Source organism: Pseudophryne corroboree, chromosome 6 (genome assembly GCF_028390025.1).
Source record: "Pseudophryne corroboree isolate aPseCor3 chromosome 6, aPseCor3.hap2, whole genome shotgun sequence".
Lineage (NCBI taxonomy): Eukaryota > Metazoa > Chordata > Amphibia > Anura > Myobatrachidae > Pseudophryne > Pseudophryne corroboree.
In genome coordinates, this window is record NC_086449.1 from 322381230 (window position 1) to 322398634 (window position 17405).

The window sequence follows — 17405 nt, forward strand, 5'->3', positions numbered from 1 at the left end:
CCATTAGATATGCCCACTGTCAGGTGTTTTGACCCATTAGACATGCCCTATCAGTTGTTATGCCCCATTAAATATGCCCCCTGTAGTTATGCCCCATTAGATATGCCCCCTGTAGTTATGCCCCATTAAATATGCCCCCTAGTAGTGCCGCTTACACACACGCACATTAAAAGGAAAAAAACCCCACAATGCTCACCAGCCCTGCTCCTGCTTCCGGACCGCTGCCCTCCCTCTCCTCGTAACTATGGGAGAGATGTCATGACGTCCCTCCCATAGCACCGCACAGCCACACATGTACACTGCCTGAGCCAGAAGCTGGAGCTCAGGAGTGAGCTCCTGCCTCCGGCTGCTGCTGAGTCGGGCGCCCAGGGGTGGTAAAATCTCAGCGAGCGCTCAGCATCTCCTCTCGTTTAGGTGAGCCTGGGCGGGCCGGATCAAGTGGCTTTGAGGGCCTTATACGGCCCTCGGGCCTGAGGTTCCCCACCCCTGTCCTAGAGGATGCTGGGGTCCACTTATTGACCATGGGGTATAGACGGTTCCGCAGGAGCCATGGGCACTCTTAAGACTTTTCAATGGGTGTGAACTGGCTCCTCCCTCTATGCCCCTCCTCCAGACTTCAGTTTTAAAAATGTGCCCAGGAGACTAGATGCACTCTGAGGAGCTCTACTGAGTTTCTCTGGAAAATACTTATGTTAGTTTTTTTTATTTTTAGGGAGAACTGCTGGCAACAGACTCCCTGCTTCGTGGGACTGAGGGGGCAGAAGCAGAACCAACTTCCTGAAGAGTTTCATGGCTCTGTTTCTGGCTGACAGGACACCATTAGCTCCTGAAGGGAAATGAACGCTAGCTGTGCCTAGATGCTCACCCCCATAGCACGCCGTCACCCCCCTCGCAGAGTCAGAAGTCTGAAGACAGGTGAGTATGTGAAGATAGATCTTCTAGCAAACAGTGATGGCTGAGGTACGGCGCGGCTGGCGGGAGCGCAGCTCGCCATTGCTGCCCACACACACAAAGAACTGCAGGGTGCAGGGCGCGGGGGGGGCATAAAATAATACCTATAACTGGCGCAAAGGGGGCATAAGATGCCGCTGGCACAGCCCTACCCCCGCCAGTATAAATATTAAAAATCATTGCTGAGTGAACAAACGTGCCATTTGCAGGAGCGGAGCTTCTTCCGCAGGCAGCCAGCACACTGCTCAGCACCATTTCCTCTCTCTCCTCAGCTGCAGAGATAACGTTGGTCCTTCCCTCCACTTCTGACAACAAGTACAGGGTGCAAATAAGGGGGGCACAAAGCGTTTTGCGGTGCATTACTAGTGTGAATTACTGTGTAAAAGCGCTATTGTCTGTGGGCATTCTGTGTTCAAAGACATTACATACTGGCGCTGGAGTTGTGAACTGGCTGCTCCTATACTGTGTCCCACTGACAGATTTTACTGTGGGTCTGTCCCCCTATAAGTCTCAGTGTGTCTGTGAGTGTGTGCTGTACACGTGTAAGGCATGTCTGAGGCAGGAAGTTCCTCCCCAGAGGAAGGCATTTTAGGGACACAGAGTTGTAATGTGGTGGCGCTGCCGGCACACCAAGAGCCTGCATGGGTGAAAGAAATACGTGACAGTATGCATCTTATTAACAGGAGGTTAGATAAGTCTGAATCTCAGGCTGAATGCTGGAGAAAATCTGTGGAAGATGTGTTTTTTTCAGGACTCAGTTCTTCCTTCTGCAGGCGGCCCCTCTGGGTCACGTAAGAGACCATTTGTGAATACTGATACCGACACAGACTATGGGGTATATTTACTAAGATTCGTATTTTCCCGTTTGAGGTCAAAGTTCAATCACGAATGACATCGAAAGTGTAAATATGCAACTTTTTGAATTGATTACGACTAATTTACTAAGCTGCCGTATTCTGCATTTTCGGGTTTTCCGATGTCGATGTCATTCGTTTTTTTTGGCAGTGTTTTACGTGAGTGACTTGTAAAACACTGCCGACTTTAATACAATGAATCTCGGCCGGATCTGAGAGATCCGTGCTGGGCTTCATTGTGCACCTTGTTAAAAAAAAAAAAAAAAAAATGTTTAAATGTAAAAAAAAAATTGCGTGGGGTCCCCCCTCCTAAGGCAAACCAGCCTCGGGCTCTTTGAGCCGATCCTGGTTGCAGAAATATGTGGAAAAAATGGACAGGGGTTCCCCCATATTTAAACAACCAGCATCGGGCTCTGCGCCTGGTCCTGGTTCCAAAAATACGGGGGACAAAAAGCGTAGGGGTCCCCCGTATTTTTGAAACCAGCACCGGGCTCCACTAGCTGGACAGATAATGCCACAGCCGGGGGTCACTTTTATACAGTGCCTTGCGGCCGTGGCATCAAATATCCAACTAGTCACCCCTGGCCGGGGTACCCTGGGGGAGTGGGGACCCCTTCAATCAAGGGGTCTAGTCCCCCCCCAGCCACCCAAGGGCCAGGAGTGAAGCCCGAGGCTGTCCCCCCCATCCAATGGGCTGCGGATGGGGAGCTGATAGCCTTTGTTCAAAGTGAATGATATTGTTTTTAGTAGCAGTACTACAAGGCCCAGCAAGCCTCCCCCGCAAGCTGGTACTTGGAGAACCACAAGTACCAGCATGCGGCGGAAAAATGGGCCCGCTGGTACCTGTAGTACTACTACTAAAAAAATACCCCAATAAAGACAACACACACACACACCTTGAAAGTATAACTTTAATACATCCATCCACACCTCCATATACACATACTTACCTATGTTCCCACGAGGCTCGGTCCTCTTCTCCAGTAGAATCCATGGTGTACCTGTTGAAAAAATTATACTCACATAATCCAGTGTTTTAGGCTCCTCTGTAAATCCTTTTGTAATCCACGTACTTGTAAAAATAAAAAAACGGATACCCGACCTCGCACTGAAAGGGGACCCATGTTTTCACATAGGTCCGCTTTCCCCGAATGCCTGGAACCCCGTCTGACTTAAGTCCAAGAAGGTTCCATCAGCCAATCAGGGAGCGCCACGTTTGGCACCCTCCTGATCGGCTGTGTGCTCCTGTACTGTATGACAGGCGGCACACGGCAGTGTTACAATGTTCAATTTATGAAGTACCACTTCTGAGAAATGGACACGTGACCTCCTAGGATATCTGCAAAAAGACCTTTTTAGCTGTTAAATTTGTTTTATTATTATTTTTATTATTATGATATTGTGCTTATAACGTTATTTGTATTATTTATCTGGGCACAGGCATGACCTCTGAACCAAAAATACATGCTGCCCATTGAGATACATAACCGTCATAAACTCTATATACACTACCAGCAGGGACGCTGTGTTCCATTATGAGTATGCGAAGGAAGTGCGTCACCGGAAGTACCGGTGCGGTTCAAGGTGCGTTCCACCATACGGAAGTGAATGCGGAACCGTTATTACAAGATATATGAACTTTGAACAGACAAATAAGTAAAGGAGTACTCAGTACTGTTCATCAACACCGCTGTACGACCTAATAGAAAAACTCGAGGCATATTAACCTCGCGGCCGCAACCGGAAGTTGCGGCAACGTCACTTCCGGTGACCGGGACGCGATTTTTAAAACACATAATTCTGTGACAATTTAAAGTTACAAAAAATGTTTTATAAAATGTATGCATGTTATGTACTTAATTGATGGGAATATTTAAGTTAAAACCAAAAGAACTATGTATTCCTTATCCGGGTTCAGACATGATCCCTGACCCGGAAATGAATCTCACTAAGGGTATAAATAGGATTTCTGTACACTCCACTCTCACTGCCTGATGAAGGGTTGATCCCGAAACGCGTAGCAGCAGGAGATTAGAGATTTGGATGAACTGCGGAAAGGGGAAAGGCTGACCAGACGTTTGTGACGTGGACGAGGGAACCAGGTTCCGGAGCCAGTTACCCTAAGGTTACATCTGAAACGCCCACTATACACTCTCCTCTGGTAATCCTCCACCTATATCACCCTCCATTTGGGGAATTATTAATTTTAAAGAAGGATTATTAGTTTTTATGTGTATCTTACTTGTGTTATTTGTACCTTGAATGTCAGTGTAATAAATCTTCCCTACACAAATATACTACACTATATGCTTTTTTATCTACTCTTTTCCATATGGAACTCCTCTAAGGACCTCATTTGCATATGTGAAGTATTAAGGGAAGTATGATCTTTTAATTTTATTTTTACACCTAAGCAATTTATTGGCCACGTATTAGATTCATTTGAAGCGCACCCTATTGCACTAATTCTATACACACCTTACAATGTAGCGCCTATGCGCTCCATTGTAACCAATGGTGGGAACTTTCAGGTCAGCGGTGAGGTCACTTTCGGTCAACCGCTGACCTGAAAGTTCCCACCATTGGTTACAATGGAGCGCATAGGCGCTATATTGTAACACTGCCGTGTGCCGCCTGTCATACAGTACAGGAGCACACAGCCGATCAGGAGGGTGCCAAACGTGGCGCTCCCTGATTGGCTGAAGAAACCCACTTAGACATCAGTCAGAGGGGGTTTCTGGCATTCGGGGAAAGGGGTCCCATGTGAAAACATGGGTCCCCTTTCAGTTCGTGGTCGGGTGTCCCGTTTTTTTATTTTTACAAGTACGTGGATTACAAATGGATTATCCGAGGAGCCCTCTACACTGGATTTGGTGAGTAGGATTTTTTCAACAGGTACACCATGGATTCTACTGGAGAAGAGGACCGACCCTCGTGTGAACATAAGGTTAAGTATGTGTATATGGAGGTGTGTATGTATGCATTAAAGTTATACTTTCAAGGTGTGTGTGTATTGTCTTTATTGGGGTATTTTTTTAGTAGTAGTACTACAGGTACCAGCAGGCCTGGTTTTCCGCCGCATGCTGGTACTTGTGGTTCTCCAAGTACCAGCTTGCGGAGGAGGCTTGCTGGGACTTGTAGTACTGCTACTAAAAACAATATCATTAACTTTGAACAAAGGCTATCAGCCCCCCATCCGCAGCCCATTGGATGGGGGGGACAGCCTCGGGCTAGACCCCTTGATTGAAGGGGTCCCCACTCCCCCAGGGTACCCCGGCCAGGGGTGACTAGTTGGATATTTGATGCCACGGCCGCAAGGCACTGTATAAAAGTGACCCCCGGCTGTGGCATTATCTGTCCAGCTAGTGGAGCCCGGTGCTGGTTTCAAAAATACGGGGGACCCCTACGCTTTTTGTCCCCCGTATTTTTGGAACAAGGACCAGGCGCAGAGCCCGGTGCTGGTTGCTTAAATATGGGGGAACCCCTGTCAATTTTTTTCCCATATTTTTGCAACCAGGGCCGGCTCAAAGAGCCCGAGGCTGGTTTGGTTAAGGAGGGGGGACCCCACGCAATTTTTTGGGGAAAAATTATAACATTTCCCACCCCTTCCCACTGATAAACATGCACGGATCTCATGGATCCGTGCATGCCTATACAAACACGGGATAAAAAAGCAGGTCTGTTTTTTTTTTTTTTTAGCACTTTTTCACGATTTGTATTTCAGCACGGCAGTGTTTGGCTATTGTCGGCAGTGTTTGTGTTTTGCACTTTTTAGTAAATGACCGATTTCTAGCAAATTGCAGGCGTATTTGACCGATGGTGTATTGATTCGTGATTTTTTCCTAGGACTTCCAAAATATTACGAATGCCCTCATCACTGCCGAGATTTTTGCTTAGTAAATTACCGAGATGACACTTTGAAGAAAAAACGGCATCTCGGTCAAAATCGGGACCTTAGTAAATATACCCCTATGATTCTTGTGTCGACGATAGTGACTCTATAGAAATAGATCATAAATTGGCAAAAAATATACAATATATGATTGTGGCTATAAGGGACATGTTGGAAGTTACAGAAGCCTGTACCTCAGAAGAAGGCATATTTATGTAAGGAAAAGAAAACCAAAGTCACGTTCCCTCCTTCCCACGAGCTAAATGCTCTCTTTGCAGGGATGTGGGTGAATCTTGAGAAAAAAATTCATATTTCTAAGCGGATTCAGATAGCTTACCCTTTCCCAGCAGAGGACAGGAAAAAATGGGAATCGCCCCCTGTGTTAGACAGTGCACTATCCAGGTTGACAAAGAAGATAATTCTCCCTGCACCTGGCACAGCTTCACTAAAAGAGCCGGCTGACCGTAAGATGGAAACTACATTGAAATCCATTTATGTTGCCAATGGTACACTGCTCAGACCCACTATTGCCTGCGCGTGGGTCAGTCGCGCTATTGAAAATGGTCAGACAGCGTGTCATCAGAAATTGACACGGTTGATAAAGATGAGATACTCCTTAAGTTAGGGTATATCAAAGACGCTGCCGCCTACATGCTAGAAGCGATGAAAGATATTGGACTCTTGAGTTCACAAGCCGCTACCATGGCGGTATCAGCTAGGCAGGCATTATGGATTCGCCAGTGGAACGCGGATGCGGATTCCAAAAGAAACATGGAGGCTCTCCCATATAAAGGTGAGACCTTATTTGGCGATGCCCTGGATGTGTTAGTCTCGGCGGCTACCACAGGTAAGTTAACATTTTTGCCCTCTGCACCTGCACCGGCAAAAAAGACCTATCCCACACACATGCAGTCCTTTTCGGCCCAATAAATACAAAAGAGCGAGAGGTTCTCCCTTCTTTGCAGGAAGGGGAAGAGGAAGGGGTAAGAAGCCCACAGCGGCTCCAGGTTCCCAGGAGCAGAAGTCTACCCCTTCTTCTGCCACATCTTCAGCATGACGCTGGAACTCCCTTGCGGGAGGCCGCTCGGGTGGGGGCACGTCTCAAACTGTTCAGCCAAGGTTGGATTCTGTCTGGCCTGGATCCCTGGGTATTGCAAATAGTATCCCAGGGATACAAGCTGGAGTTTCAAGACGTTCCCCCATGCCGATTTTTCAAATCAACCCTGCCAGCTTCTCTTCCAGAAAGATACGCAGTAACAGCGGCAATCCGAAATTTATGTCAGGACCAGGTTGTAGTCCTGGTGCCTTTGCCGCAACAAGTGGAGGGGTTTTATTCAAGCCTCTCTGTAGTTCCGAGGCCGGACGGCTCGGTCAGACCGATCCTAAACCTAAAAAATTTGAATCTCTACTTGAAACGGTTCACTTTCAAGATGGAATCACTACGGGCAGTGATTTCCAGTCTGGAGGAGGGGGGATTACATGGTGTCGGTAGACATCAAGGATGCTTACCTGCATGTTCCCATTTATCCTCCTCACTAGGCCTATCTGAGATTTGCGGTTCAGGATTGCCATTACCAGTTACAGACATAATCTTTCGGTCTCTCCACAGCGCCGAGGGTATTCACCAAGGTGATGGCGGAGATGATGGTCCTCCTTCGTCAAAATGGAGTCAATATAATTCCTTATCTGGACGATCTCCTGATAAAGGCAGTTGTTACAAAACATCACGCTCTCCCTGTCGATACACCAACAACACGGTTGGATCATAAATTATCCAAAGTCACAATTGGAACCGACAACAAGATTGTCTTTTCTCGGGATCATTTTGGACACGGAAGTTCAGAGAGTATTTCTTCCGGTGGAAAAGGCTCTGGAAATCCAGAAAATGGTAAAACAATTATTGAAACCATCCAGTGTGTCGATCCATCAGTGCATTCGGTTGTTGGGGAAGATGGTGGCGGCCTACGAGGCCATACAGTTTGGCAGGTTCCATGCCAGAGTATTCCAGTGGGACCTGTTGGACAAGTGGTCGGGATCCCACCTTCACATGCACCGAAAAATAGTCCTGTCGTCAAAAGCCAGGATTTCACTGCTGTGGTGGCTACACAGTCCGCACCTACTAGAGGGATGCAGATTCGGGATTCAGGACTGGTTCCCAGTAACCACGGATGCAAGTCTCCGAGGATGGGGAGCTGTCACTCAGGGGGAAAGCTTCCAAGGAAAATGGTCAAGTCAGGAAGCCTGCCTTCACATAAACGTGCTGGAATTGAGAGCCATTTACAACGGCCTTCGACAAGCGGTACATCTTCTTCAAGATCATCTTGTGCAGATCCAGTCGGACAATGTAACCGCAGTCGCGTACATAAACAGGCAGGGCGGAACAAAAAGCAGAGCAGCAATGGCAGAGGTGACAAAGATCCTCCTCTGGGCAGAAAGGCATGCAAAAGTTCTGTCGGCAATTTTCATTCCGAGAGTGGACAACTGGGAAGCAGACTTCCTCAGCAGACACAATCTCCATCCAGGAGAGTGGGGCCTCCACCAAGAAGTCTTCGCAGAGGTGACAAGTCTTTGGGGAGTTCCTCAAGTAGACATGATGGCATCTTGTCTCAACAAGAAGCTTCAGAAATATTGTTCCAGGTCGAGAGACCCTCAAGCAATAGCAGTGGATGCGCTAGTGACCCAGTGGGTATTCCAGTCAGTGTATGTTTTCCCTCCACTTCCGCTGATCCCAAAAGTTCTCAGAATCATAAGAAGAACAAGGGTTCGAGCAATCTTCATTGCCCCAGACTGCCCAAGGAGGGCTTGGTACCCAGATCTTCAGGAGTTGCTCATAGAAGATCCTCTTCCTCTTCGCCAGGACCTGCTGCAGCAGGGGCCGTGTGTGTGTATCAGGACTTACCGCGGCTACGTTTGATGGCATGGCTGTTGAGCGCCGGATCCTAGCCCTTAAGGGTATTCCGAAAGAAGTCATTCCCACCCTTATTCAGGCCAGGAAAGGAGTGACGTCGAAACATTACCACCGTATTTGGAGAAAATATGTGTCTTGGTGTGAATCCAAGAAGGCTCCTATGGAAGAGTTTCACTTGGGACGTTTTCTCCATTTTCTGCAGGCTGGTGTGGAGGCGTGCCTTTGATTGGGGTCAATCAAGGTCCAGATTTCAGCCTTGTCGATTTTATTCCAGAAACAATTGGCCGCTCTTCCAGAGGTTCAGACCTTCATGAAAGGGGTTCTGCACATCCAGCCTCCATTTGTGCCTCCAGTGGCACCATGGGACCTTAATGTGGTGTTGCAGTTCCTTCAATCGGATTGGTTTGAGCCTCTACGAGAGATAGTGGAAGTTTCTCACTTGGAAAGTGGTGATTCTTTTGGCATTGGCATCTGCACGGCGGGTGTCTGAATTGGGGGCCTTGTCTCACAAGAGCCATTACCTGATCTTCCATGAAGATAGGGCAGAGTTGAGAACTCGTCAACATTTTCTTCCGAAGGTGGTTTCATCTTTCCACATAAACCAACCTATTGTGGTGCCAGTAGTTACTGACACGTTCACTGCATCAAAGTCTCTAGATGTGGTTAGAGCTTTGAAAATTTATGTCGCTAGAACAGCTCGATTACGGAAAACAGAGTCTTTGTTTGTTCTGTATGCTCCCAACAAGATTGGGTGTCCTGCTTCCAAGCAGACTATTGCGCGTTGGATCGGAAGTACGATTCAGCAGGCTCATACTACGGCTGGATTGCCGTTGCCGAAGTCTGTGAAGGCCCATTCGACTAGGAAGGTGGGCTCATCCTGAGCGGCTGCCCGGGGGGTCTCGGCATTACAGCTTTGCCGAGCAGCTACTTGGTCGGGGTCAAGCACGTTTGCAAAATTCTACAAGTTTGATACCTTGGCCGATGAAGACCTCAAGTTTGGTCAATCGGTGCTGCAGGGTCATCCGCACTCTCCCGCCTGTACTGGAGCTTTGGTATAAACCCCATGGTCAATAAGTGGACCCCAGCATCCTCTAGGACGTATGAGAAAACAGGATTTTAATACCTACCGGTAAATCCTTTTCTCCTAGTCCGTAGAGGATGCTGGGCGCCCGTCCCAGTGCGTACTTTACCTGCAGTTTAGTTATACACAGGTTGTGTTATGTTAGTTCAGCTTGTTGCTGCATTTGGTTCATGCCTGTTGGCGTGTGTTATGTTAATTGCCATGTGTGCGGCATGTTTGAGGTGTGAGCTGGTATGTATCTCACCACTAGTATTAAAGTAAATCCTTTCCTCAAAATGTCCGTCTCCCTGGGCACAGTTCCTATAACTGAAGTCTGGAGGCGGGGCATAGAGGGAGGAGCCAGTTCACACCCATTGAAAAGTCTTTAAGAGTGCCCATGGCTCCTGCGGAACAGTCTATACCCCATGGTCAATAAGTGGACCCCAGCATCCTCTACGGACTAGGAGAAAAGGATTTACAGGTAGGTATTAAAATCCTGTTTTTTATATATACCGGATTTAATCTGTGCACATATATTAATTAATCCACCCTTCCAAGAAATAAGATTTTGTTCTAATTGATGTTTGATATATTGATACTAGGGGGTATATTCAATTGAAGCCGAAAGCTGCCGTCTGTCGAAAAGATGGCATTTTTTGACTTTTTTAGGTCTGAAGGGGTTCCGACCTATTCAATCCAACCCCAAATTTTTTGACAAGTCGAGGAATTCGACTTGTCGAAAAGCATGTGGATCGGCGCAATAGCTGCTGATCCGCGTGCTTGTGTCGAAAACGGGGCCAAAATCAACAGGTGTTGTCTCTTTTTTCGACCATCTCAATTCGACTTTTTCAAAAAGTCGAAGTGTGATGGGGAGAGCAGCGCCGGAGACGGGGAGAGCCGAGGTGGGGACGGGGAGAGTAGCGCCGGAGGATGTCACAGCCACCGCTCACAGCAGCGTCCACCCGGCTCCAGCAAGCGAGACCTCGCTTGCTGGAGCCGAGTGGATGCTGCCGTGAGCGGCGACTGTGATGCGAGGATGGGGCGAGGCAGAGACGGGGGAGAGCCGCGCTACAGCAGCGGCTTTATATGCTCTCCCCCGTCTCCCCTCCCGCACCTCAATTCGACTTTTTTAAAAGTCGAATTGAGATGTCATTGAATAGCCCAGGTCAGATCCATTCCAACAAATGAATGTCGGAATGGATCCGACTTCAATTGAATATACCTCCTAGTTGAGAAATTTGTATTGTGACTTTAGGATTTTTTTAATACTGTATGAATTAGTGTTGAATATGAGATGTATATTAAAAGTGCTATTTTAGCAGAAATGTTATCTCTGTGGTTATATTATTCATCTACACCAGTACATATTTGAGTTAATTAGCGCAAGGTGATTCATTCTTTGTAGTCTCCCTTCCATAAAGGAAGGTTTGGCTTGTTTGTGCAATCACAGGCACGATACACTCTGCTGCTATTAAAAGTAATACATATACACGTATAGTGAATAGAATTATGTTTTTATAATACAGAGCGCCTGGAAATAAAAAATAATAGTAGTCTCTATTTTGTTTTATGGCATCATACATGCCCATACAGTGGTTATAGTGGTTACTGGTTTTCAGAAGGGGTTATTATGTTTACATTTATGGAGCTAGTGTAATATATATTCTGTAAAACAGACTATGTAAGTACCAACGTATGCTAGAGTACCGATCAATACTTACTAGGCACATGAACTCCATAGACATTAGCCTCTTCAATGTAATCCTCCTGCCGTACAATGTCTGCCACTTCATTAGTTGACACATTTTCCCCTTTCCAACTGCAAAATAATTAATTTATATCAGACTGTAAAGTCCATAATTTAGTGTTGTATAGTGAATACATCTGCGGTTTTATTAAAGAAAAGACAACACCAGCATTCTGCTGCATCCTCCAGGCTGATTGCCATTACACTTGCTAATCTAAGCAGGACTGGTATGGCTGAGTGTGAAATACTACTGGCTTCCCTAGGAGTTTGGTTGAAACATACACAAAATGGTTGACAGTCGGGGAACATTTATGGGAGGCAGATGCGTAGCGTGGAGACATGACACCCGGAGCAAGGTCATGTCACGGTGCCCTCACCCACCACACATTCATACATACTGTACATAGATTCACACACATTTAGGCACAGACATACATAAACACACACATATACATAGATATATACACAAAGATATGCATAAACACACATACACAGATATATACACACTCGTATATATACACTCACAAACAGGCATAGGCAAACTAGGCAAATGCCTAGGGGCACCAGCAGCTCCTGCTGATTAAAATGATATGTGGCATGCCTATATTCTGTGTGTGACTGCGGCTGTATCTGCATACGAAATGCTAAGTTGCGTGTATTCCTGGAAATCACTGTAATGTAGCATTTCGTATGCAGATACAGCTGCAGTTGCACAGGCATGCTGGATATCATTTTAATCAGCAGAAGCTGCTTGTGCATTCTAGCCACATAGTAATGCAAATAAGATGCATTTTCATAAACAAAAGGTGCCCGACGTTAGCAGAGCTGCCAGCTGACTCATGCCAGGCATCTCTTGAAGAACTAGCGGCGGTGCTAGGGGGCACCAGCCAAAATCTTGCCTAGGGTATCATATTGGTCAGGGCCGGCTCTGCTCACAAAAATACGCAGATATACATAAATACACCCATATACACAGATATATACACATATATATATATATATACACAGATATACATAGACACACACATATACTCACACATACTGTATACAGAGATATATACACATAAACACACATACATGTATACACACTCATATGCACACAGACGCATACACACATTTACATAAAAACACATTTACACACACACAGACATATTCACACACAGTATACACACATTAATTCTCAACAAGTGGGCAGCGGCAGAGCAGCTCCTCGTTCTAGCCTGGAGGGGCGGAGCTTCTATGTGATTGACCTCTGTGGTAGAAGGAAAGGACTGAGGAAAGGGAAGGGGTGGCCACCACACTGCCTGCATGTTCCAGATAAGTGAATGCAGATACCTGACAGCCAGAAAGTTTCTTCTGATAAGCCTCCAAACCTCCCCACTTCCCTAAAAACACACCACACTGCAATCAGTGACATGGAACATGCAGGCAGTGTGGTGGCCACCCCTTCCCTCTCTTCTAGTTATCTCCTCCTACCCCGAGATCCTGGCTCCCAGCTCTGTTACAGGGAGCCGGTGCCTTCTGTCCCCAGAGGCGCCTGGAGCTCGAGCTCCACTCGTTCCACCCTCCCTATGCCCCTGATCGGAAGTAACGGTGGATAGCATGGCAATAACATGCGTGTTGGACCAGTGGCGGAACTAGCGAGCGGTGGGCCCAGGTGCGACAAAATGCTTTGCCCCCCCCACCCACATCCCATCCAAGTCCACCCCCTCACCCCTGGAGAGGATCTGGTGAGGGGGACCTGCTCAGGGCCAGAGAAATGGATACCTAGCAACAGTGCCGTAACTAGACATTTTAGCACTGTGTGCAAGAAACTGCATCGGAGCCCCACCCCTGCATGCAAAACAGGGGCAGTGCGCGCCGTAGGCGCGCGCAAAAATACATAGTGGCGTGGCTTCGTGGGGAAGGGGTGTGGCCACAAAATAATACCAATTCATAAAACGGTGCACAGTAGTCTCCATTCTTCAAATTACGCTGCACAGTAGCACCACTACACCAGGTAGATACCCTTTTACACCTTACAGCGGACAGATTCCTCTTTTTACACATTACGGCAGACAGCGTCCCCTTTTTACACATTACGGCAGACAGCGTCCCCCTTTTCGTCCTAGAGGATGCTGGGGACTCCGTAAGGACCATGGGGTATAGATGGGCTCCGCAGGAGATAGGGCACCTAAAAAGAACTTTGACTATGGGTGTGCACTGGCTCCTCCCTCTATGCCCCTCCTCCAGACCTCTGTTAGATCTTGTGCCCAGAGGAGAATGGGTGCACTGCAGAGAGCTCTCCAGAGTTTTCTGTGGAAAAAGAATTTGGTTAGGTTTTTTATTTTCAGGGAGTCCTGTTGGCAACAGGCTCCCTGCATCGTGGGACCGAGGAGAGAGAAACAGAGCTGGCTTGTCAAGTTGGGCTCTGTTTCTAAGGCTACTGAACACCATTAGCTCCAGAGGGAGTCGGAACACAGGTCTCACCTGGGGTTCGTCCCGGAGCCGCGCCGCCGTCCTCCTCACAGATGCCGAAGATAGAAGCCGGGTGAGTATGAGAAGGCAGAAGACATCATAGGCGGCAGAAGACATCAGATCTTCATGAGGTAAGGCTGCACGCCATTGCTCCCATTCACACACACAGAGCAGCACTGAAGGGTGCAGGGCGCAGGGGGGGCGCCCTGGGCAGCAATAAACCTCACATTTGGGCACTGACGAGGTAGATTAGGCTGCTGGGCAGTAATTCTACGATCCCCCGCCATTTTCTATTAAAAAATCACCGGGGCCGAAGCCCGCCGTCGGGTGGGCGGAGCTTGATCCCCAGCACTAACCAGCGCCATTTTCTCCACAGAAGCTGCATGAGGAAAACGCTGGCTCCCTGGTCTCTCCCCTGCTGAACATTCAGGCTGGAAAAAAGAGGAGGGGGGCATTTTGAGCGCAGTGAGTGGGAATCTGGTCATTTTATATATATATAAAAGCGCTATCTGGTCATATTTTTCCAGTGTTATTAAGCGCTGGGTGTGTGCTGGCATACTCTCTCTCTGTCTCTCCTAAGGGCCTGGTTGGGGTTTTGTCCCCTTATAGGTTAATCCCTGTGTGTGTGGGGTGTCGGTACGTGGTGTCGACATGTCTGAAGCGGAAGGCTTTTCCAAGGAGGAGGTGGAGCAAATGAGTGGTGTGTCCCCGTCGGTTGTGCCGACTCCAGATTGGATGGACATGTGGCATATGTTGAATGCAAGTGTGGCATCTTTACATAAAAGCTTGATAAGGCTGATTTAGGGGGGACATCAGGGGGTCAATCCTCAGATTGGACCGACTCACAGGGCCCGTCGGGGTCTCAAAAGCGTCCCTTAACACAAGACACTACTACCGACACGGATTCTGATTCCAGTGTCGACTATGACGAAATAAAATTGCACCCTAGGGTGACTAAAACCATTCAGTGTATGATTGTGGCAATAAGGGATTTGTTGCATATTGTGGATGAACCCTCTGTCCCCGACACAAGGGTACACATGTTTAAGGAAAAGAAACAGATTATTAACTTTCCCACATCTCATGAATTAAATGAATTCTTTGGAAAAGCTTGGGAGACTCCGGATAAGAGACCGCAGATCCCCAAAAGAATTTATATGGCATACCCTTTCCCTAAGCAGGACAGGGAGATTTGGGAATCACCCCCCACTGTGGACAAAGCCCTGACGCGCTTGTCCAAGAAGGTGGCGCTACCGTCTCCTGACACAGCAGCCCTTAAGGACCCTGCAGATCGCAGGCAAGAAACTACCTTAAAGTGTATTTATTCTCATACGGGTGCTGTGCTAAGACCGACAATTGCGTCGGCATGGGTGTGTAGCGCAATTGCAGCTTGGACAGATGAGCTGACAGATCAATTTGATAATATAAGGATACTATATTCCTAACTCTAGCCCATATTAAAGACGCAGTCTTATTTATGAGGGATGCTCAAAGGGACATTGGATTGCTAGCTTCTAGGGCCAATGCCATGTCTGTCTCGGCGAGAAGATCCTTATGGACTCGCCAATGGACGGGTGATGCGGATTCCAAGAAACATATGGAAGTACTACCCTACAAGGGTGATGTATTATTTGGGGATGGGCTGACGGACCTGGTTTCCACAGCCACAGCAGGTAAATCAAATTTTTTTACCATATATTCCCCAACAGCAAAAGAAAGTAACACCCTATCAGATGCAGTCCTTTCGGTCGCACAAGTCCAAAAGAGGTCGGGGATCCTCTTTCCTCGCCAGAGGTAAGGGCAGAGGCAAGAGAGCAGCTGCCCAGGAACCAAAGTCCTCCCCGGCTGCTCCAAAACCCACAGCATGACGCTGGGGCTCCCCTGAGGGAGACCGCACCGGTGGGGGCACGTCTTCGACTCTTCAGTCAGGCCTGGGTCAGTTCGGACCTGAATCCCTGGGTGTTGGAAATAGTTTCCCAGGGTTACAAATTGGAATTCGAGGAGGTGCCCCCGCGCCGATTTTTCAAATCGGCCCTACCAGCTTCCACATCGGAAAGGGTTGTAGTGTTAGCTGCAATTCAAACGCTGTGTATACAGCAAGTGATAATCAAGGTTCCCCTGCACCAGCATGGAAGAGGTTACTATTCAACCCTATTTGTGGTCCCGAAACCGGACGGTTCGGTCAGACCTATTTTGAATCTGAAATCCCTAAACCTGTACATAAGAAGATTCAAATTCAAAATGGAATCTCTCAGAGCGATAATAGCCAACATGGAGGAGGGGGAGTTTATGGTGTCTCTGGACATAAAGGATGCGTACCTTCATGTCCCCATTTATGCCCCCCATCAGGAATACCTGAGATTCGCTGTACATGATTGTCATTACCAATTTCAGACGTTGCCGTTTGGACTCTCCACGGCCCCGAGGATTTTCACCAAGATAATGGCGGAAATGATGGTGGTCCTGCGCAAGCATGGAGTCACAATTATCCCATACTTGGACGATCTCCTGATAAAAGCGAGATCAAGGGAGAAATTGCTGAACAGTGTGGCGCTCTCGTTGAGAGTGCTCCAGCAACACGGTTGGATTCTAAATCTACCGAAGTCACAGTTGATTCCGACAACTCGACTACCGTTCCTAGGTATGATACTGGATATGGAACAAATGAAGGTCTTCCTCCCAATAGAGAAAGCCCAAGACATACAGAACATGGTCAGAGACCTGCTAAAACCGAAAAGGGTGTCAGTTCACCAATGCACTCGAGTTCTGGGGAAAATGGTGGCGGCCTACGAGGCCATTCCCTTCGGCAGGTTCCATGCAAGGACTTTTCAATGGGAAATTCTGGACAAGTGGTCCGGGTCCCATCTGTACTTACATCGGAAAATAACTCTGTCCCCAGGGACCAGAGTGTCCCTCCTGTGGTGGTTGCAAAGTGATCACCTCCTGGAGGGTCGCAGGTTCGGAATTCAGGATTGGATCCTGGTTACCACGGACGCGAGCCTCCGAGGATGGGGAGCGGTCACACAGGGAAAACATTTTCAGGGTCTTTGGTCAGACCAGGAGACCTGTCTCCACATCAATGTGCTGAAACTCAGGGCCATTTACAACGGCCTTCGACCTGCGGAGAGTTTTCTTCGAAACCTACCGGTTCTGATTCAATCAGACAATGTCACAGCAGTGGCTCATGTGAACCGCCAAGGCGGGACAAAAAGCAGAGTCGCAATGGCGGAAGCCACAAGGATCCTTCGCTGGGCGGAAAATCATGTAAGCGCTCTGTCAGCTGTCTTCATTCCGGGAGTGGACAACTGTGAAGCAGACTTCCTCAGCAGACACGATCTCCATCCAGGAGAGTGGGGACTTCATCAAGAAGTCTTTGCAGACGTAACACGTCTTTGGGGAACTCCTCAAATAGACATGATGGCGTCACGCCTCAACAAAAAACTTCAGAGGTACTGCGCCAGGTCTCGGGACCCTCAGGCAATAGCAGTGGACGCTCTGGTAACACCGTGGGTGTTCAAATCGGTCTACGTGTTTCC

The 17405-nt window shown here is 47.9% G+C and overlaps 1 protein-coding gene across 1 annotated transcript in view; it reads right to left on the bottom strand.

The window, feature by feature from the left end:
• LOC134932158 (long-chain fatty acid transport protein 2-like) overlaps positions 1-17405 on the bottom strand; it is a 226555-nt gene that overhangs the window by 19519 nt on the left and 189631 nt on the right. Inside the window, exon 9 of the mRNA XM_063926305.1 lies at positions 11387-11484. Coding sequence (XP_063782375.1) covers positions 11387-11484 — 98 coding nt within the window. The remainder of the gene's footprint in view (positions 1-11386; positions 11485-17405) is intronic.